At 43.0% G+C, this 23,378-nt stretch overlaps 1 protein-coding gene across 2 annotated transcripts in view; it reads right to left on the bottom strand.

Annotated features, from left to right (window-relative positions):
* ACOT9 (acyl-CoA thioesterase 9) overlaps window positions 1-23,378 on the bottom strand; it is a 71,283-nt gene that overhangs the window by 22,537 nt on the left and 25,368 nt on the right. For both annotated transcript variants that reach the window (XM_030202249.1, XM_030202250.1), the window contains 5 exons: window positions 22,775-22,812; window positions 20,890-20,973; window positions 8,883-8,986; window positions 4,752-4,825; window positions 3,877-3,944 (listed from right to left, as the gene is read on the bottom strand). In XM_030202249.1, the coding sequence (XP_030058109.1) occupies window positions 3,877-3,944; window positions 4,752-4,825; window positions 8,883-8,986; window positions 20,890-20,973; window positions 22,775-22,812 (368 nt within the window). The remainder of the gene's footprint in view (window positions 1-3,876; window positions 3,945-4,751; window positions 4,826-8,882; window positions 8,987-20,889; window positions 20,974-22,774; window positions 22,813-23,378) is intronic.

The raw sequence follows: 23,378 nt of genomic DNA, 5'->3' as shown, positions 1-23,378 counted from the left end.
AGCAATGTTTTCTTCTGTGTGCATGTGGGAGTGTGTGTGTCCCTGCCCTCTGGCCACTCTCCCCTCCCCCCTCTGAGTCCTTCACTGTTACAGAGCCAGGGATTTGATTTCGTGCTCTGCTGTTTTCCTTCACTGACTGTGTTACAGAGAGGGCGGGGCAGACACTCATAGGGAAACCGGATATCTCGCCCCCTTCACACTTCCGGCTGGAGGCTTCATAGAACGTTGGTGTTGCTTTTTATATAGAGAGATGAATGGAAAACAGAACTTCTTAATGCCTCTGTATCGCTCCATGGTGTGGCTGCACCTTGATTAGTTTGTACAATTCTGGTTATCACATCTCAAAAAATATATATTATGGAATTGGTACGGTGACCAAAATGATAAAAAGGATGGAATCATTCTCCTATGAGGAAAGACTAAAGAAGTTAGGGGTCTTTAGCACGGAAAAGAGATGGCCGAGGAGAAATATGATGGAGGTTTTTTAAATTATGGTAGGAAAACAGGTAAATGCAAAGTAGCTGTTTTACTCTTCCAAAAAGTACAGACTAGGGGCACGCATATAGTAACATAGTAACATAGTAGATGACGGCAGAAAAAGACCTGCACGGTCCGTCCAGTCTGCCCAACAAGACAAACTCATATGTGCTACTTTTTGTGTATACCCTACCTTGATTTGTACCTGTCCTCTTCAGGGCACAGACCATATAAGTCTGCCCGGCACTATCCCCGCCTCCCAACGATCAGCCCCGCCTCCCACCACTGGCTCTGGCACAGACCGTATAAGTCTGCCCAGCATTATCCCCGCCTCCCACCACCGGCTCCAGCACAGACCTTGTAAGTCTGCCCAGCACTATCCCCGCCTACCAACCACCAGCCCCGCCTCCCACCACCGGCTCTGGCACAGACCGTATAAGTCTGCCTAGCACTATCCCCGCCTCCCACCACCAGCCCCGCCTCCCACCACCGGCTCTGCCACCCAATCTCGGCTAAGCTCCTGAGGATCCATTCCTTCTGAACAGGATTCCTTTATGTTTATCCCACGCATGTTTGAATTCCGTTACCGTTTTCATGAAATTACTAAAACATTTAAAACAAATCAAAGAAAATATTTTTCCACTTAGTACTTAAGTAACCTCTGGAGATCATTAACCGAGGATGAGGTAAAAGCAGCACAGACGAGCCCATAAACCATTATAAGGTTGACTTATCCTTGAGGATTAAGTAGCATGAAATCTATCCACTTTGGGGACCTTGTCCCCTCATGGTTAGTGCAGTGGGCTGAGAACCAGAAGAACCCGGTTCAATTCCCACTGTAGCTCCTTGTGACTCTGGGCAAGTCACTTAACCCTCCATTGCCCCGTGTATAAAATAAGTACCTGAATATATGTAAACTGCTCTGATTGTAAGCACAGAAAGCAGTATATCAAATCCCATTCCCTTTCCTCTCTCTAATTCTAGAAAGTTGCACGCTCAGATTTCTGACTGCAAATTTGTGCATGCAACTTATAGAATAATATCAGTTGTGCACACAAGTTAATTTAATTTAATAATGAGCTAACTGGTGATTACAAGCAACAGCTATAATTGGCCTTTACTGGCGCTAATTAGCAGTTACACGTATAACTGCCCTTAGTGGGTAGTCTATTTTATTTTATTTAGAGCATTTGATATATCGCTGAGGCATTCACATAGGCATAACAACGCGTGGAACTTAATTGGCTTAACAAGCTAATCACTGTTGATAACAGCACTTAACAAGCAATAATGAGCACTAATTGGCAATAATTACAATTTACAAACACAACTCACTAAGTGCATTCTGTAACGCAGTGCGTCTAACTTCAATCACGCACAGGCAAAAAGGGGTGTGGGTGATTCAAAATTTATGCATGCAGTTATATGGCTCAGTGCGCCTAAATCTACATGCTGGGATTTATGCCACGTTTTCGCTGGTGTAAATGAAGGCACACAGTTTTAGGCACCGAGATATCAACTAAGCATATTCTATATACAGTGAAACCTCGGTTTTCATCAGTTTCAGTTGATTTTTTCAGTGAAAATTTTGACTCGGATTTCATTGGTTGCCTCGATTTACACTGCTAATTTTGCGAAAACAAAGGGCGACCCACGCGTTCTCCTGCTCATTGTGGCGTTGTTTCTCACTGTGTGAGCATCACCCCGCACGCACGCAAGATAAAATCACATGTGCTCAAATCTCATTTTCCCTGTTAAGTGTTTCCCTTGCTAATAAGTTAACCCTTTCCCTTTAGCTCCATCATCAGGGCCGTGCCGACACGGTAAGCGAGGTAAGCATGGCAGGAGGGCGCCATCCTCTGGGGGGCGCCCCGCCGCACCATGCTTACCTCGCCCTCTTCTCCCCAGATCCGTGTCCTTTTTTTTTTTGTTTAAATTTACGTCTCCGGCACGTGGCAGCGTAGCGTTAGTGAGGAGGTGGCGCTCCCCCCGCCCCGACGTGTCAGTCTCTTCCCTTCGCTCGGTTCCCCCTTCTTCTGATGTCAGAAATGACGTCAGAAGAAGGCGGGACACTGAGCGAAGGGAAGAAGACACATCGGGGCGGGGGAGCGCCGCCTCCTTCTCACTAACGCTACGCTGCCGCGCGCCGGAGAGGTAAATTTAAACAAAAAAGAAAAGGATCTGGGGAGAAGAGGGCGGGTAGTGTAGCGATCGTTTTCGTGGGGGGGGGGGGCGCCGGCGGGGCCAACTGCAGGGGGGCGCCAGAGACCCTAGGCACGGCCCTGTCCATCATGGGACTATATTTATTCTCTATAAAATGTGTTTCTGGTATGTATTTTGGAGTGTCTGGAACGAATTAATTGGATTTACATTGATTCTTAAGGAAATAATTGCCTCGGTTTTCGTCTGTTTCGGTTTTCATTGATTGTTTTCAGGCAGATTATCAACAAAAACCGAGGTATCACTGTACTGTGCCTAAATTTAGGTGCTGCTTACAGAGTATGCTTAGTCAGCACTGATTTCCACGCCAATTTCTTTTAGGTGCCATATAGAGAATCTCCCCCACAGCAGTTAACAAGTAAAATTTTCCATACAGATACTAGCACTGCCCCTGATGGGCTCACAATCTAACAATATATATTGTACCTGGGGCAATGGAGGGCTGACTTGCCCAGAGTCACATGGAGCTGCAGGCAGAACTGAGCCCAGTTCCCCAGGATCTCAACCCACTGCTGACCGTTCCAAAATCGAACCCGGTTCCCCGGGTCCACAACCCACTGCATTAACCATTAGGCCATTCTTCCAAGCTATATAACTTGGGCACTCAAATTCCAGAGCATGCAACTTCAAGGGGGGCATGGGAGGTCAGAGGCATGATAGGCAGTTTGGCGCGTGGGTTATAGAATACTAGCTTTTGCATGCTTAACTGCCTACAATTAGGTAACAGCATTTACACCTGCCACTGTGCTAGCGTAAGCGCTCGTCCTTAAAGACAGGCGCATAAAGGCAGATTTACGTGCAACTGCCATTATAGAATTAATGCTTAGCACGCAACGTCCCTATCTTTTGGCCATCTATATAGAAGTACCCCCTATTGCGCTGCCGTACAATTATAAAATGATTGGCAAGAGAAGACGAATTTTTTAATATGAAGATAAAGCACTTTGCAAGTTTCATGCATTATTTTTTTTATTTGCATGACCTTCAAAACACGCAGTGCAATTGTAAGTGGTTACAAGCCATTCTATAGGAATGACACACAAGATTTTAGTGCCCAGCTTGCGACACTGGCTTAAGCTTCTGAACCAAAATTTGTACACCCCACAAAACCTAATCACAGCGAGCTGAATCAAACAAGATTTTTTTTCACAGGATTGCAATAAGCAGCAAATTCCGTACTTTCTCCTTGCCTGAAGAGATTTTCTTCCTCCGGACCTTCAGGAATTAATGGATTGACAAAAGCTGGGCTACACAAAGACAAAACAGAACAGCAAATCAAACATATAAATGGCAAGAGGCGTACTCACTCGCAAATGCGCAGTACAGACCCTCTCTGTCACGCCCCCGCGTCAATACGTGATGACGGGGGCGTGACAGAGAGGGAACCTGCGCACCTGCGAGTGAGGGAACCGCCGTCGCCACCGCTCCCCCCCCCCCCAGGGTTGCCGCTATCGCTCCCCCCACCCACCCGGAGTCGCCGCCGCCACCCACCCTCCACCCGGCCCAGGTACCTGGCTTCACCATTCAAACCGCCGGAACGCAGCACACAGCTCATCTGAGCTGCCGTTGGCCTTCCTTACCTGCCTGTGTCCCGCCCTCGCCGACGTTACGTCACACGAGGGCGGAACACACGCGGAGAAGAAGGAAGGCCGACGGCAGCTCAGATGAGCTGTGTGCTGCGTTCCGGCGGTTTGAATAGTGAAGCCAGGTACCCGGCCCGGGTGGAGGGGTGGCGGAGGGGACTCCGGGGGGGGGGGGCTTTCAACCCCCATCTTCCTTTACTAGCCCGTTTTTACGGGCTCAGTAAATACAAAAATAGCAAGTGTACAAAAGGTTAAGAACGCTTCAAAAAGAAATTCTTGGAGAAAATTTTAGTGCTCCTAGAGGGGGCTGGATCTAGAGTTTGGTAAAGCCCTTTGGTTGCTTCCAACCTGAGTCAGACTGGATTTGGTGCCCCAGAAAGAAAAGACGCTGTAACCCTCTGCCAATGCACTCAGCCATGATGTAATCCCAGTTATTCTTCCATCTCATGGCTGCAATCATTAAAACCCTACCTCTTGTTTTCAGGATCTCTGGCCACCATTACAAACGTTGCATCTAACACAGGACTATAAACGCCACCATGGAGCTAAAAGTATACAGAAAAACTTGCTGTTACACAAAAAAATGTTTACGGTTAGGAAAACTTTCAAAACATTCAATCAAGAAAACACGTGTGCGCGCACACACATAAAGATGAAATCCAATTTAACTGCAAACGCGTAATCAACTGGCAGGTTAAAAGTCAGTGGAATGTCTACTCTATATTCAAGCTACCATGCCTCCTCATGAAATATCATCCCATCAGTTTGTGCATCTTGAGGACTGGAGGAGCAGCCTTGAAGTTAAGAGACTTAGGAAGTTGCATCACAGGGGGTGGGACCGGCAGAGCTGTCAGCAACATACAGAGCTCTATGGCCCCACGAACAGTTCTTGTTTACTGATGGCCAATGAATCGGAGAGGCAATGGCTTGGGCAGAAAGGCAACAAAAGATCATTTTTCTTTTTGTAGCTGGTGGGAGGAAAAAGAGAGAAGGTAATGTTGGTAAGAAATGGGAGGAAAGAAAGAGGATGATAGGGGGAGGGAAGAGACAGAGAGGAAAAAGCTAGATATTGAGGGAGAAAAGATAGAGGGGCAAAGCTGGATAGTGGAATGAGAAACAGGCAATGCTGAATGGTGGGAGAAGAGAGGCTGAGGGGTGATGGAAGAGAGAGAATGGATAGTAAGAATGAATTAGTCTGAGTGGTCAGAGAGGTAAAAAATAATGGAAGCAGAAAGGAAAATGTCAGTGTCAGAGATGGATGTAGTGGAAGATGTAAAGAAGAGTGGAGGAGTGGCCTAGTGGTTAGAGTGGTGGACTTTGGTCCTGGGGAACTGAGGAACTGAGTTCGATTCCCACTTCAGGCACAGGCAGCTCCTTGTGATTCTGGGCAAGTCACTTAACCCTCCATTGCCCCATGTAAGCCGCATTGAGCCTGCCATGAGTGGGAAAGCGCGGGGTACAAATGTAACAAAAAAAACAAAACAAAAAAACATGAGAAGAGAGAAAATGATAAATGGACAGGAGATACAGAAAGAGTTAAGAGAAGACAGGAAAGCAGTAACCAGAGAGTGCAACCTGCACAATTAGAAAAATTAAATGCCAGACAGCAAAGGTTAAATAAATAATTTTATTTTTAATGCAGGGTGAAATAGTGTGGTACCATGTTAGTCCACTTTAAGGTTAATAAATAAAAATAAAACAAATAAAGTGACAACTTTTTATTGGACTAAATACATTTTTGGACTAGTTTTCAGAGGTCTAAACCTCCTTCCTCAGGTCAGTAAACTCCAAAAAGCTAGTCAAAAAAAGTTATTAAAATTAGTTCAATTAAAAGTTATCACCTTATGTATTTTTGTTTCATTTCTTTATTAATTTTTTATTTAGTGATTGGAATGTGTCAGTTTTTGAAATTTATATCTTGTTATCTTTATATTTTGCACAGTACAGAGGGATCACAGTTTTTATTTCTCTGCTGTTGCACTGTATGCAGAGTCTGGTCACTTGGGGTTTCAGTTAAAGTTTTCTCTCTATATTTCTATTTTTCATTTGTGGGACCGTCTGTGTTTGTATGTGGGGAAAAATAGGTATTATGTTAGCACTGAATGTCTGAATAGGATGGATCCATACTAATCTCATTTGCAATGTGTACGGTGCTGCTGTTATTTATTTATTTAGATTCCGCTCACACCTTTCTTCAGTAGTAGCTCAAGGTGAGTTACATTCAGGCCCACTGGGTATTTCTCTGTCCCACTAGGTGTGAAAAAGGTGTGAGCTAAAACTAAATAAATAATAACTTCATAGAGAGAATCCCCAAATTCTGGGTTATATTTTCATTGAAAACAAAGATGTGGATGACTCAGACAGGTGCATATTTTGGGTCGATATAAATTAACTAGATACAACACTGCAGAAAGCAGAAGCCACCAAAAAAGGAACAGCGAGTCCACGAAAAGTACAGTTCGGGACACAAATTAAAAATTTATTAAATTTCAAAGACCCATTGATATGATTCGGCTAACTGCCTGCTTCACAGATACATCAAAACACTGTTAAACACTGAATGTTTAAACTTCATACAGACCCTTCACTTCTTGGTAAAGTTTATCAGCAGTGTTATCATATTCCTCTGAAGCAGGTAGTTAGCAGAGACACATTAAAGGGTCTGTGAACTTTGAAATTTAATACATTCTAAACTTGTATCCCGGACTGTACTTTTTGAGGACTCAATATAAGTACATAAGTACATAAGTAATGCCATACTGGGAAAAGACCATCGAGCCCAGCATCCTGTCCACGACAGCGGCCAATCCAGGCCAAGGGCACCTGGCAAGCTTCCCAAACGTACAAACATTCTATACATGTTATTCCTGGAATTTTGGATTTTTCCCAAGTCCATTTAGTAGTGGTTTATGGACTTGTCCTTTAGGAAACCGTCTAACCCCTTTTTAAACTCTGCCAAGCTAACCGCCTTCACCACTTTCTCCGGCAACTAATTCCAGAGTTTAATTATACGTTGGGTGAAGAAAGGTTTTCTCAGATTTGTTTTAAATTTACTACACTGTAGTTTCATCGCATGCCCCCTAGTCCTAGTATTTTCGGAAAGCGTGAACAGACGCTTCACATCCACCTGTTCCACTCCACTCATTATTTTATATACCTCTATCATGTCTCCCCTCAGCCGTCTCTTCTCCGAGCTGGATAGCCCTAGCCTCCTTAATCTTTCTTCATAGGAAAGTCGTCCCATCCCCGCTATCATTTTAGTCGCCCTTCGCTGCACCTTTTCCAATTCTACTATATCTTTCTTGAGATGTGGCGACCAGAATTGAACACAATACTCAAGGTGCGGTCGCACCATGGAGCGATACAACGGTATTATAACATCCTCACACCTGTTTTCCATACCTTTCCTAATAATACCCAACATTTTATTCGCTTTCCTAGCCGCAGCAGCACACTGAGCAGAAGGTTTCAGTGTGTTATCGACGACGACACCCAGATCCCTTTCTTGGTCCGTAACTCCTAACGTGGAACCTTGCATGACGTAGCTATAATTCGGGTTCTTTTTTCCCACATGCATCACCTTGCACTTGCTCACATTAAACGTTATCTGCCATTTAGCCGCCCAGTCTCGTAAGGTCCTCCTGTAATTTTTCACAATCCTGTCGCTAGTTAACGACTTTGAATAACTTTGTGTCATCAGCAAATTTAATTACCTCGCTAGTTACTCCCATCTCTAAATCATTTATAAATATATTAAAAAGCAGCGGTCCTAGCACGGACCCCTGAGGAACCCCACTAACTACCCTTCTCCATTGTGAATACTGCCCATTTAACCCCACTCTCTGTTTCCTATCCTTCAACCAGTTTTTAATCCACAATAGGACATTTCCTCCTATCCCATGACCCTCCAATTTCCTCTGTAGCCTTTCATGAGGTACCTTGTCAAACGCCTTTTGAAAATCCAGATACACAATATCAACCGGAATTTAGGGACCAATAAACTGGTCTAGCAGGTAGTCAACTGGACATATTACCAAACTCCACAAGATTAACAACTCCTTAGTGAGAAATATACTGTTCGCCTCAGCGGTGTAACTCAACTGAACTTTACTGGAAGTTACATCGCTGTTATCATCGGCCGAGGGGAGATATGATAGAGGTGGAATGGAACGGGCAGACGTGAATCGCTTGTTTACTCTTTCCAAAAATACTAGGACTAGGGGGCAAGCAAAGAAGCTACAAAAGTAGTAAATTTAAAACGAATCGGAGAAAATATTTCTTCACTCAACGTGCAATTAAACTCTGGAATTCGTTGCCAGAGAATGTAGTAAAGGCGGTTAGCTTTGTGGGGTTTAAAAAAGGTTTGGACGGCTTTCTAAAGGAAAAGTCCACAAACCATTATTAAAATGGACTTGAGGAAAATCCACTGCTTTTTTTTCTAGGATAATCAGCACATGGCACTTTTTGATAGCAAAAGAAAAATCTAAAAATGCAAGCTTTTTAAACAAGAGCATGCATCTCATAATACCTTCTGTGGTTTATCTATTTGGGGAGAAACAAGGACAGTTTGCTTGGTGAAAAGATATTATAAATGAGCCAGACCTGTAGCATATGCATCTTGACTTCCATCGAGGTCTTCCCTACCCAAGAAACATTCCCAGTGAACTTGATATCACAGTCTGGATGGATGATCTTTTTGCACAGATCTGAAAGAGTTTAGGTACAATTACCAAATTCAGCTTGTTATACAGACTGCTTGTTGGGAAGTAACAGGCTGTAAAATGAGCGACATAAATCAGAAAAGACACCTGAATGAAGACAGAGATGAGGCATCCAACACAGAATACTTGAGAAATATTTGCTATTAGTTTTGTTTGGGGTTTTTTTTTTTAATTTGTAGCTTTAAAACTTGTTAGCACTTTCCTCAGTCAATTTTTCACTTTACTCAAAAGGGCAGAGAAGCTGAGTTCCTCCATTTCCATGGAAACTCGCCTACAACATCAGATACCCAGCCTGTCTCTACAAAATGGAAATCTCGAAGCCTGGCAAAAAGTCTGATCTGTAATAATCCAGTATATGCTCAAGGGATGACTCGCCTACACTGTATTTATCCAGGTGCCAGTCAGCTCCTAGCAAGCTTACCCTGTTTCCCCGAAAATAAGACAGTGTCTTATATTAAATTTTGCTCCCAAAGATGCGCTAGGTCTTGTTTTCAGGGGATGTCTTATTTTTTCATGAAGAAAAATTGCCGACCCCCCCCCCCCCCCCCACCATTGCCGACCCGCCGCCACTTTTGACAACCTCCCGCCCTCTCGACCCCCACCCCGCGAACCCTCCCCCGCCGTTGCCTACCTTCGGTTTTGCTGGCAGGGGACCCCAATCCCCGCCAGCTGACGTCCTCTTCGTCCTGCAGACAGTGAAAAAAGTCTTCGTTCTTCTGTTGCATGCTGACGAACGTGCCAGACGTCAGACTCAGAGAACAGAACTGTACGTGAAGGACGTCAGCATGCAACCGAAGAATGAAGACTTTTTTCACTGTCTGCAGGACGAAGAGGACGTCGGCTGGCGGGGATTGGGGTCCCCCGCCAGCAAAACCGAAGGTAGGCGACGGTGGGGGACGGTTCGCGGGGAGAGAGGGTCATCGGGAGAGGGGTCCAGGAGGAAATCTACAGGGGCTGGAAGGTACTGGTGAACCCCTAACTGTTCTGGTTTTCCCATCTGCTGGCTAGCTAACTCTTAACTCATTGAGCCTGCAAAGAGGTGGGAAAATGTGGGATACAAATGCAATAAATTAATCAAGGATATTTTGACCATTCTGGATTTTCAGCTACCATCTCTAGGGAGCCTGGAATTTTGTCGGTTTATTTTCTCCTGCAGACATAACAGGATCGCAGAGTCCTGGATTCTTACAGATAAGAATTTAATAAACAGAACTGCAAGACAGCACGCTTACTCAGAATGTAAAAGCAGCTTTGTTTTACATTAAGGGGGCCCTTTCACCAGGCTGCAGTATGGCTACCGCGGCAATAGCATGAGGTGATCCAATGGTAGTTCCGGCACACAGTGTGCGCCATTTCCTGGCTGGGAATTTAATTTTTTTTGCATGAGTGGTGGGGGGTATGCCCAATGGCAATTAGCGCTGCCCAGTTACCGCTGGGCTAACACCAGAGCCTCTAAACAGGAGGCAGTAAGGGCTTCACCAGGAAATGGCTACGCAGCAAGTGTTTAATTACTGAATGGCAGGGGCGTAGCCAGACACCCAATTTTGGGTGGGCCTGGGCCGAAGATGGGTGGGCAGAACTCCGCCTTGTCCCACAAGTGATTTGGTCTCTTCCTCTCTCGTCTGCATGCCATATGGTCTCTCAAACATCCCCCTCCCCCCGCATACCTTTTAAATAGCAGATTTTCACTGGCAGCAAGCAGCAACTAATACACACTGCTCATGTTGGCCCCACAGCCTTCCCTCTGATGCAACTTCCTGTTTCCACCTAGGCAGGAATACATCAGAGGGAAGGCTGTGGGGCTGGTGTGAGCAGTATGTATCAGTCACTACTTGCTGTAGGTGAAGATCTGCTATTTACAAGGTATGCAGGAGGTACAGTTGGGAGTTTTCGGCTGGTGGGGCCTGGGGATCCCTGCCAGTTGCATCATAGGTGAGCTGCCACTGGGTGGGCCTCAGCCCAAAGTGGGTGGGCCTGGGCCCATCCGGGCCCACCCTTGGCTACGCCACTGCTGCATGGCCATTTCCTGTCCCAACCAGAAATGTCTTTTTACCAGGAGGTGGTAAAAGGGGGGCCTCGGCAAACCCACGTGCTGATGCTACTCCAGGGCCCCTTTTAACGCCACTTGATAAAAAGGGGCCCCGTCTGGCAAATAGAATCTTTTATTTTTGTCCTTTTTTTTTGGGGGGGGGGGGGGTTGATTGGTTGGGTTGTTTTTGTTTTGTTTTTAACTGGGGGTGATTACTTTTTATTTTATGGGGGGGGGGGGGGGTTATTTTTTATTTTGGCCAAATTCCAGCCACCCAGGAAACCTTTTATTTCCAAAAATAACCCCATGCGCATTAGCTTCACTATTAAGACTAACTTCTTCTGCATAATCACTGGGAGAACTTACAACAAATACACAGGAAAAGAACGTTTTCCTCCCACATGCTGCAGAAATTAAGAGAATGCCTTCACATGGAGGGGGGCGGGGGGGGGGGCGTAAGTGGGAGTAGAGTGGATTTCAGCAGGGTTAAAATGTAGGGGATTTATTAAAGAGGGTAGTTAACATTTGTAATGTTGGAGCTGCCCTGGATGTTACAAAGTTAAGTGTTGTAATGTATGTTTATTAAAGCTTTCTGTTACATTTTGTCTAAGGAAAAACTCCAATTAAAATTTGAAATAAAGAGAATGCCTTCACAAGCACAAACTTTACAGATGTTGCATCATCCGTTGTCATTGATAAATATGGAAAAGACAAAATGAATATAACATGAAGCCACAAAACGGAAAATGTTTTATCTATAACAGGTTATCTGTAGACAGTAGGATAAATCAGACACACAAGTGGGTGATGTCACCTGACAGCTCTAGAACAGATCAATCCCCTCAGAAACCCTCTCTTTCCCCCTCCTTGTCAACGTAGAGGGCATTCACTTCTGCTGCCCGTCTCATCTTCTGCCAGGGTCGCTTTACTCATACTACCCCTCTCCTCAAATCACTTCACTGGCTTCCTATCCGTTTTCGCATCCTGTTCAAACTTCTTCTACTAACCTATAAATGTACTCACTCTGCTGCTCCCCAGTATCTCTCCACACTCGTCCTTCCCTACACCCCTTCCCGTGCACTCCGCTCCATGGATAAATCCTTCTTATCTGTTCCCTTCTCCGCTACTGCCAACTCCAGACTTCGCACCTTCTGTCTCGCTGTACCCTACGCCTGGAATAAACTTCCTGAGCCCCTACGTCTTGCCCCATCCTTGGCCACCTTTAAATCTAGACTGAAAGCCCACCTCTTTAACATTGCTTTTGACTCGTAACCACTTGTAACCACTCGCCTCCACCTACCCTCCTCTCTTCCTTCCCGTTCACATTAATTGATTTGATTTGCTTACTTTCTTTATTTTTTGTCTATTAGATTGTAAGCTCTTTGAGCAGGGACTGTCTTTCTTCTATGTTTGTGCAGCGCTGCGTATGCCTTGTAGCGCTATAGAAGTGATAAGTAGTAGTAGTAGTCTCTTGTAACCAGAGCTAATATTGTGATGTCATAATGCCTCAGTCCACCAATAAGAGCCAACCTCATCAGTGATGTCACAATGACTTGATTGTCCTATACTTGGCTCACTTTTATTACATAGCTCTTTGAGCAGGGACTGTCTTTCTTCTATGTTTGTGCAGCGCTGCGTACGCCTTATAGCACTATAGAAATGCTAAATAGTAGTAGTAGTAGTAGTAGCAGCATATTGATGCGTTTCTATCCATCCTGTCTAGTTATTCTGTCTGTTGTAAATCTTCTCTTACAATTGAGTGGTCTGCCAAGCTCACATAAACATTAAAAACGAATCTCTCTCTCACCCTGGAGCACAGCTTCTGAAAATGGTTCTGCAGATATACATTTTACTATGGAAAATTGTTAAGCTGCCATTTTCTAGCTTTGCAGGAAGCACTAAAAAAAAATGTTTTTCAAATGAGATCCACCGTTTTGGGTTTTTCCTCAGCACATTGTTTCAGTGTTCTTTCAAAGACCTTGGCTTCCTTAAGGTGGACTCTGTTGGAATGTAATTGTATTTTACATGCATTGCCTGTCACCTATTATTTCTCTGTGATTACTCTGTGACCTCTGATGTGAATTACTTAGAGAGGTCACACAGCTATGCAACTTCCTGTGGGGGATAGACACAGCACATGCAGCACATGGAGCACATGGAGCTCATGATCTCTCCTAACCTGAGAGGATCTATGGTGGTGTGAGCATCCATTACCATCTAAGCACATGGAAGGAGCTGATAAGACAAATGTATAGTAATATGTATATATAAGCCTGTCTGATTATAATCTAACTACAAACTGTGAGTAAACAGATGTTTTGTTACTTCAACTTTAAAGTGACTCAGCAGTGAATTATTCAGGGGTGAATGAGAGAGAGATGAAGAAAGAAATTAACATTTCTAAAGCTGAAGCTGTGTGTACTAAAATCTGCTAATTATTTACTACAAATAATCCAACAAAAGGGTTATGGGCCCAGGGTCCAGGAATTGAAAAAGAAGAGAAATATTACCAGGCAGAAAAAAAAAGGCCACATTTTTCTCTTAAGTTTTAAAGGAAAGATTCAGTCTGTCTCTCTCTCCCCCCACACAGCAGACAGAAGGCTAAGAAAATGGCTGAGGGAAGAAATTCACCATTGTTCTATTCTCTCAAGGTGCCTAGATTAACTGAGTTTAATTATCGGCAGTGGGAACTAAGATTCATATGTCTCCTTCGAGCAAAAAGATTAAATATATGCTTAGACCAAGACAGAACAGATGAAAATATGGCTGAATGGGACAATGCAAACTATTATGTGAAGTGCATGCTTTTGGAAGCTCTCTCAGAGAAACAAGCCATATTAGTGGAGGGAAAAGATACACCAAAGGACATTTTATATAAACTGAGAACTATGTATGCAACTACATATGCAAAGCAGCAACCAATTTGGTTGGCAGAGTTGAATGAAACCAAATTAAGGGATAAAAGTAAATGTAATGATCACATTATGCATCTTATGTCTTCATTTCAAAAGTTAGAACTTTCTGGAATTCCCATGTGTGATGCATTGAAAAGAGCATTTCTTTTTACCTCACTATCAAAGAAGTTTGATGTTTTTAGGTCTGTAAATGAGGCCATTGAAGGGCAATCTTTTGAACAGACAACATCAAAACTAAGGCAGGAATGCATAATAAATGATTCTGAGGAGATGTGTTCTCAAAGCAAGTCAGAGAGAAATGAAACAAATTTCTTGGCAAAGAACAGAGGAAGGCGGAGCTATGGGAAAACTCCACCCAAGGGCAAGCTGATTTGCTACTCATGTGGAAAGGAGGGACATGTATCTAAATGGTGTAAGGAAACACAAAACACTCCCTCTAGCTCACCTAAGCCAATGGAACTAAAGAATTTTCAAACCAGGAAATGTATGAAGGACAAAGATAAACACAAGGGTTTTCTAATGGCAGAAAAATCTTTGACTATGGTAAATAATAATTCAAATGAAAGTACTTGGATTTTGGATTCAGGGAGCACATGCCATTTAACCAATTGTAAAGATTTCTTTCAGGAAATGTGTCCAGAGGAAGGTATTCTTAAAACTGCAAACGCAGGGACTGCTAAGATCCAAGCAAAAGGTATTGGATTCTTAAAATGCAAAGTGTCTAATGAAGTTAAAGAAATTCCTGTAAGTGATGTCTTGTATATTCCCCAAGCAGTTTGCAATATGCTTAGTGTATCTACATTAGATAAGAAGGGATTTGTGATTCATTTTGAAAACAGTAAGTGCACAATCTCTAAAAATGATGAAGTGTATGCTGAAGCTTTTATGCATAATGATGTTTATAAGCTGAACATTTCAGGTGAAGCCTCACATATGGTGCAAGTAAGGAAGAATGATGGTAAATGTAGTCTGGAAATCTGGCACCGCCGCCTGGGACATCGTGATTTTAAGGTGATCCAGGATCTTTACAGTAAGCAACTAGCCACTGGCATTCAGATAAGTGCAGATGCTGGTAAAATGGAGAAATGCATAGACTGTGTTACTCAAAAAGGTGTGAGACCCTCATTTCCTGCATACACAGGAAATAGGAGTAATAAAGTACTGGACTTAATACACAGTGACTTATGTGGACCGTTTAATATCCCATCATTGGGAAATAACAGATTTGTGCTAATATTCTTGGATGATTTCTCTAGATATTGTGTGGCCTATTTGCTGAAAGAGAAAAGTCAAGTCACAGACATGCTGAAGAAATACGTAGCTATGGTGAGCAATAAATTTGAAAGAAAACCAAAGGTTTTTCAGACCGACAATGGTGGTGAGTTCACTTCACAAAGCATGCGCACATTTCTAGAACAAGAAGGCATTCAGCATATCACAACAGTAGCTTATACACCAGAGCAAAATTCTGTTGCAGAGAGAAAATTTAGGTCACTTGTGGAAATGACCAGATGTATGCTGTCAGATAGCAATCTCCCTAAAAGACTATGGGGGGAAGCAATTCTCACAGCAGTGTACCTACAAAACAGAATGCCAACTAAAGGCGCTGAGCGCACACCACATGAGGCATGGCATGGTAGGAAGCCAAACCTGTCACACATAAGAACATTTGGAAGTACAGCATATGCTCATATACCAAAGCAAAGAAGGCATAAGCTGGATTCCACAACAGAAAAGGGCATTTTAGTTGGCTATACTCCAGGACACAAAGGATATAGAATTTTGAATCTGAAAACTGGCATTGTTGGCATAAGACATGTTACATATTTTGATGAAAACAAAAGGGTTGATAAAGGCTGGATTATCCCAGATGAGCCTTATCATCCAGAATATGAAACTAGAACCATAATAGACATGCCAGTGTATATAAATGCCATACCAAGGCAGATGTCTGAAAGCAACTCATCTGTATCTAACGAGGAACAGGCAGAGGAAGCAGACACAGAAAGGATCATTGAAGAAGACAGTACAGTTGGAGAAGGGGAATCAATTGGAGAAGGACTCTCAGATTTAGAGGATGCGGAAAGGTCAGACCAACCTGTTGTCAGACGCTCATCCAGGGAAAACATAGGTGTTCCACCCCCAAGACTGTCTTACCTAACAAAGTCAGCAGAAGCTCAAGAGCCCTTAACATGGGATGAGATTGAGAAAATGCCAGCAGAAGAAGCTGCTGAATGGCATAAAGCTGCACAAGAAGAAATTGATGCATTGGATAAAAATAATACTTGGATTCTTACAAAATTACCTCCTGGCAAGAAAGCTATAGGATGCAAATGGGTATTCAAGTTAAAAAGGAATGCACAAGGAAAAGTGGAAAGGTATAAAGCCAGATTAGTGGCAAAGGGATATCTTCAAAAATATGGAGAAGATTTTGATGAAGTGTTTGCACCTGTAGTGAAACACACGACAATCAGAACACTTCTGAGCATTGCAGTCTCAAAAGGCATGCAAGTCAAACACATTGATGTGAAAACAGCGTTTCTTCATGGAGAAATAACTGAAGACTTGTACATGGAACAGCCAACAGGTTTCATAAATACAAAACAAAGACAGCTAGTGTGTAAATTAAACAAAGGTCTTTATGGATTAAAGCAAAGTGCAGAATGTTGGAATGATAAATTGCATGAAATATTGACAAATTTAGGATTTAAGCAAGGTGAAGCAGATAAATGCTTGTACACTAGGTGCAGAAATGGACAATATGCATACATTTTAGCTTTTGTTGATGATCTGCTCATTGCAAGCAAAAGTGAGCAAGAGTACAAGGACATTGTAAAGTGTTTAAACCAGAATGTTGAGATAAAAGAACTTGGTAATGTGTCATACTATCTTGGTATAGAAATTGAGAAACAAAATGATGGTTCTTATCTTCTAAGCCAGAAGCAGAAAATAAATGAGCTTATTGAAAGTTTAGGTATGCAAGATGCCCAAGTTGTAAGCACTCCCATGATCACTGATTTTCTGAAGGATGAAACAGTAAGAGAACCTTTACCAGATAACATCCAATATAGATCAGCCATAGGTAAGCTTTTATATCTAGCTACCACATACAGGGCTGATATAGCAAATGCAGTAGGAATTTTGAGCAGAAGGGTCAGCTCACCTACCAAATCAGATTGGACTGCAGTTAAAAGGATGGTAAGGTATTTAAAGGGTACCATTGATTGTAAATTAAAGATTTCAGCCAATAGTAATCCAAAACTAATATGTTACTGTGATTCAGATTGGGCAGGGGATCATTCTGATTATAAATCCACAAGTGGATATGTGTTTATGTATGGAAATGTACAAATTTCATGGGCCAGTCATAAACAAAGTATTGTGAGTTTGTCTTCTACAGAAGCTGAATACGTGGCCGTATCGGAAGCGTGCAGAGAACTGATGTGGATTGAAAAACTTTTGCTGGATTTCGGAATAGCTGAACAGAGACCAATCCAGATAATGGAAGATAATCAGAGCTGCATCCGACTGTCACAGAATGACAAGGTTCAGTCACGCACCAAGCACATCGCAACGAAATACCACAACGTGCGAGAGTTGGCAAAAGAAGGGGTCATCAGTCTACACTATTGTCACACAAGTGATATGACAGCTGACATCATGACCAAACCGTTACCCAGAGAACATTTTGTGAATCTGCGTATAAAGCTTGGACTTTGTATGAATAAATAATTGCATGACAGTTATGCATGAGAAGGGGTTTGTTGGAATGTAATTGTATTTTACATGCATTGCCTGTCACCTATTATTTCTCTGTGATTACTCTGTGACCTCTGATGTGAATTACTTAGAGAGGTCACACAGCTATGCAACTTCCTGTGGGGGATAGACACAGCACATGCAGCACATGGAGCACATGGAGCTCATGATCTCTCCTAACCTGAGAGGATCTATGGTGGTGTGAGCATCCATTACCATCTAAGCACATGGAAGGAGCTGATAAGACAAATGTATAGTAATATGTATATATAAGCCTGTCTGATTATAATCTAACTACAAACTGTGAGTAAACAGATGTTTTGTTACTTCAACTTTAAAGTGACTCAGCAGTGAATTATTCAGGGGTGAATGAGAGAGAGATGAAGAAAGAAATTAACATTTCTAAAGCTGAAGCTGTGTGTACTAAAATCTGCTAATTATTTACTACAAATAATCCAACAGACTCTACTACTACTACTGAACGATGTCGTAGCTGGACCACATTAAGTCCTGGATTAGGTTGGGCATATAACTTCCAGACCAGCTTTCCTGTAGTTCAGTGAACGTGAGATGGGGCTCCGAGATTGCACCATCTGCAACTGGAGCTCTTGGAGAATCCTAGAAGCCAGTACCAAGAATACACAAAGGAGTGTTCACAAGCAGTAGAGAAAGACCACAAGAGGTTAACTTGAAAATCACACCAAGGAATTTATTAATGTGACCCCCCGACACAGACAGTATTTCAAAAATGCCTGTGTCAGGGGTGTAAATACATAAAAATATTCAATTAAAAACACATTTTAAAAAATACACAATGCAAACATAAAAATGACTGCAATATGGACAAAAATTTTGAAAAGAAAAAATATATAAAAAATTAGAGGCCGACTGAATTTCAGTTTGTGATTCGGCACCAAACCCAGACCAAAATTCAGGTTCAGGTTTTGGCTCAAAATGGCAATGCATTTTTGGCTGACGCCAAAACTCTCTGCCCCTCTATCCAACAAGCCCCCCCCCACCCCCAACCAAAATGAGTTCCCCTACAAATCTAACCCCAATCTAGCCTCCCCGCAACCCTCCCCGGGCCTATGGATCTAATGGACCCTACAGGAGCGAGAAAGAACCTCCTCTTTCCTGTCTAGTGCCAGTACTGCTTTAAAATGGTTGCAGAGACTGCTGTGTGAGGTCCCAGAAGCCATTTTGAGATTGGCACCAGCATAAGCAATCTCAATGTATAACAGTGAGCCGAATCTGAATCATCTGATCTGTCTGCCCATCTGCTGCCTGCAGCCTGTGTCTCCCTGCATTTCAGTGAGTGTCTGCTGGCTGCAGAAGGACTTTGTGGTCATCAGTACTGCAGCTCCTTTGACTTTTTGGCAGTGCTGTGAGGCACCGCCCACCGGCGACATCAACGTTCTGACAACTTCCGTTGGTGAGGTATTAACAGTGAGACCAGTTCGAGGAGTGTTGCCTGAGGGCGTGTCACACACCTTAATGTGCACCTTTGGGGGCTAGCCTTATGTGACTTGTTAAGCAAAGGTGGTTAGCTTACGTCACTGGCAAGTGGCCTATCAACGTGACTACCTCCGAGGTGTTGCACCTTAGACATCTCACTGAACGAGCGTACACCTTCATGAGATATTAACTCGATTGTACTCTGTCTTAATGGAGGAGTAGCCTAGAGGTTAGTGCAGTGGACTTTGATCCTGGAGAACTGAGTTCGATTCCCACTGCAGCTCCTTGTGACTCTGGGCAAGTCACTTAACCCTCCATTGCCCCTGGTACAAAATAAGTACCTGAATATATGTAAACCGCTATGAATGTAGTTGCAAAAACCTCAGAAAGGCAGTGTATCAAGTCCCCTTTCCCTATTTGAGATTCTACATGGAATGTTGCTACTATTGGAGATTCTAGATGGAATGTTGCTACTATTGAGATTCTGTTGCTACTATTTGAGATTCTACATGGGATGCTGCTAGTGGAGGAGTAGCCCAGTGGTTAGTGCAGTAGACTTTGATCCTGGGGAACTGAGTTCAATTCCCACTGCAGCTCCCTGTGACTCTGGGCAAGTCACTTAACCCTCCATTGCCCCTGGTACAAAATAAGTTCCTGAATACATGTAAACCACTTTGAATGTAGTTGCAAAAACCTCAGAAAGGCAGTATATCAAGTCCCATTTCCCCTCCCCCCCTTCCCAACATCAGAAAATGACTCTCTTCTAAACACCAAGTAAGTTTTTCACTCCTTAGTGCTTTGCCACTGCATTCTTATTCACTAAGGGCCAGATGCACTAAAACTAAACGACCCTTTAACAAACAAGTTTTAAACCGTGGCACGCACTAAAGGCCATTTTCCGACGGCGGTAGCAGCTAACGAAAACGGAATGCAGATGAGCAAATTATGCAGAAACCCTATTGTAATGAGATGCACTAACCTTTTCCGATTGCCTTAACGGTGGAAATCACCGGAAAATTTAACGAGAGGTTGTACCTCTCGTTGGGGCTGCGCTAGATCGAAAAATTGTCAAAAACGTATGTCAAATACGCCGCCCAAAGATGCCGTGCCGCTCACCTCCCCGTTTTTCAATCAGCTGATATCGGAGAGTGCAGTTGAAAGCGTCCATCAGAAAAACAGCCTTCCATTTTGGCCGGGTTTTCAATCAGCTAATATCGGAGAGTGCAGTTGAAAGCGTGCATCACAGAAGAGAGTTTTGGTTTCAACCGAAAATGCACAGGCATTTTTGGTCGAAACTGGAACCCAGATTTCAGTCCGGTTTCAGTGCTGTATCTAAAAAAAAGAAAAACTGAAATTCAGTTGGCCTTTAGCCACAGGCTACAAAAAAGTGCAGCTCTCTCTGGAACCCACAAACATGGACCCCCAAGTCCTGACAGTGGATGTCACTACTGAGCTAAGACTGCCTACCCCCCCCCCCCCTCAGGGTTTCTGAACACCACCTCTGCAGCATCTCGACTGTGGGTGATGTAGAGATCAAAAGATCTGAACTGGGAAAATCAAATCCATATGCACCAAGCTAGCCCTGTACCCTAAGTCTGAAAACAGGGCTTGCTCATATGAATTGTATTACTCTTCTATGACAAAATGGCCACCTCACTGAGTTTGACCAATAAGTATTCCCGACTGTGAGAGGTGCCCTAAAAAGAAAACAGCAGATTGTTGTTATTTACCGATTTTATCCACCATGGCTGTAACAACAGAAAGAGGAGATGTCCGAGGAGCTTCAGCTTTAGTGTGCGTATAGCAAATGAGAACTATGGAGAAAGAGGTGAGATAATGAGTTACAATAGTCTGCATGTGTCCAAACCTGGGAAAAAAACAGGACGATAACACGTAACGGTAGCACAGTAGCTTTTATTACACAAGAAAACTATATTAGGCTGAGCTGGGCTGGACTCAGTCCTCATCTGTGCAGAGGAACCTTACTTAAGTTGTTCCACCAACATGTCTCAGTCTTACTGTAAACCACCTTTCAACTGGGCTATGTTTCTCTGTGGAAATTACAGCACCAAGTAAAATGTCTCAAATCTGCAAAACCACGTGCACTTGCATGGTATAATTCCCATTTTCATAACTGCTGAAAGAGACTTAGGGGAAATTAGCATTAACTGATGACTTTAGTAGTTCTAATAGCTTGTGTGCTAAAAAAACATCTCTGTCTTCACACTCTTGCACGTTTTTCACTATCTACTATTGAAAGAATAACATTCAAAACAAAAAAAAAATAGCTTTGTTTACATAAGCCTTACACATTGCTGAACTCAATTTGTATAGGCCCGTTCTACAGCAAAAGCAGGTTTCAATGGGGTCCTTTTACTAAGACGGGCTGAAAAATGGCTTGTGGTAGTGTAGGTGCAGGTTTTGGGCGCGCGCCAATCCATTTTTCAGCGCGCCTGTATAAGAAAGTCCTTTTTTAAACATTTTTGCCGAAAATGGATGTGCAGCAAAATCGAAACTGCCGCGCGTCCATTTTGGGTCTGAGACCTTACCGCCAGCCATTGACCTAGCGGTAAAGTCTCACGCGGTAATGACCTATGTGCACCAAATGCCGCTTGGCGCACGTAGCGGACACGCGCCAGAAAAAGAAATTACTGCAAGAGCCACGTGGTAGCCGTGCGGTAAGTCCATTTTGGCGGACGTTGGGCGCACATAGATGCTTACGCGGCTTAGTACAAGGGGCCCCAAATGTCTGTTACAGTACTGTGTTTCAACATCCTTTATAAGAGAGGCAAGTATATATTAGACATTTTTCAAATTGTGAAACTGAAAATATGATATACCTAATCAAGCACCCTTGTCCTAAGCTCTATGTGGGAAAGACAAAAAGGAAATTTAAGACTAGGATACTTGAACTCAAGAGCTGTCTAAAAAAGGCAAATACTGCAACTTTGCTTCCACACTGAATGGAATATAACCATTCTTTTGAAGAACTCATGCCTTGTATTTACCCCGGGTTTAAGATGGCCGGGCCCGGTTTCCATTACGGCTGAAAAACGAAGCAGGCCATCTCCTCTACACCCGGTGATCGATTTATCCGGCTCTAACCGTATTTTGTATTTGGCCGGCGCCGTTCGATTATGCCCCTCTATGTTTATATCATCCAGGGTTTTTTTTTTAGATTGTTATGATTTTTACTTTTTTAGCACTATATATATTCTTCATCCAGGAGTATTGAAATCTCCTCAGCTAATGTGGCTAGACAGAGGTGGACCCTATTTAACCTGTTATGGGCCTTGTTAAGGCAGTTTTTGGAAAAAGTGTTAAGTTTGGATTTGCTATGAAAAAATGTGAAGATTTATGCAATCAAGACTTTTCGGTTTCTTATTCACTTTTTGAATATTTCTATAATTTGTTTCACTTTAAAAGTAGACAGTATGCTGTGTAGGTCACTGAAACAAACTACTACTTTAATACATCTTGAACTGTACTATTTTAGACAGCAGAATATGAAAAACTAATAGGAGTGATAATAAACTTTTACAACGCACTGTAAATACCAAAGCGAGTCAGAGTTTCAAACCCATTCTAATGCAGGAAGTCTACTGTGAAAGATACCTCCCAAGCTGTCAAGATCTTCCAGAATCCTCCCAAACCTGTAAAGACAAAAAAAAAAAAAAAAAATCTGATTTATCCCTCTTGAAAGTTACCCATCCACCTCAGTGGGTATAAATATGAAGAAATTTATTCTTACTTGTCAATTTCCTTTCTTAGAGTCCTGCTAGATCCTATGGTTAAATCCCACTACCAACAGATGGGGCAGTGAGTTGTAAGATTCCAGTGGCATCATTAATTTAAGGAGTGGTGCAGCCAGCAACCAATGCCAAAGACACTCAACTGGAGAAAAAAAAAAACTGGAGTCAAAAATGAGAAACCCAGTTAAAAACAATCAAATCCCAGAATAAAGACCCCATGAGGCGACCCTTGCAGAACTAAGGCAACAGAATTAGGACCCAGAATCCCTCAGTCTTCTATGGTGGGTCCTGGACTGGTCTAGCAAGACTCAATGAAAGGAAACTAACCGGTAAGAGAGTCACCGTCTTCATTATCCAGCTAAACAAGTTCAGACCTATGAGATAAATCAAAGATCCTATCCCACAGGGTAAGAAGATGACAACACTTACTAAGACTGCCTTATCAAAAGGACTGTCCTGCCTAGCCC

Source organism: Microcaecilia unicolor, chromosome 4 (genome assembly GCF_901765095.1).
Source record: "Microcaecilia unicolor chromosome 4, aMicUni1.1, whole genome shotgun sequence".
Taxonomy (NCBI): Eukaryota; Metazoa; Chordata; class Amphibia; order Gymnophiona; family Siphonopidae; genus Microcaecilia; species Microcaecilia unicolor.
This window is presented reverse-complemented; position numbering and strand designations above follow the sequence as displayed.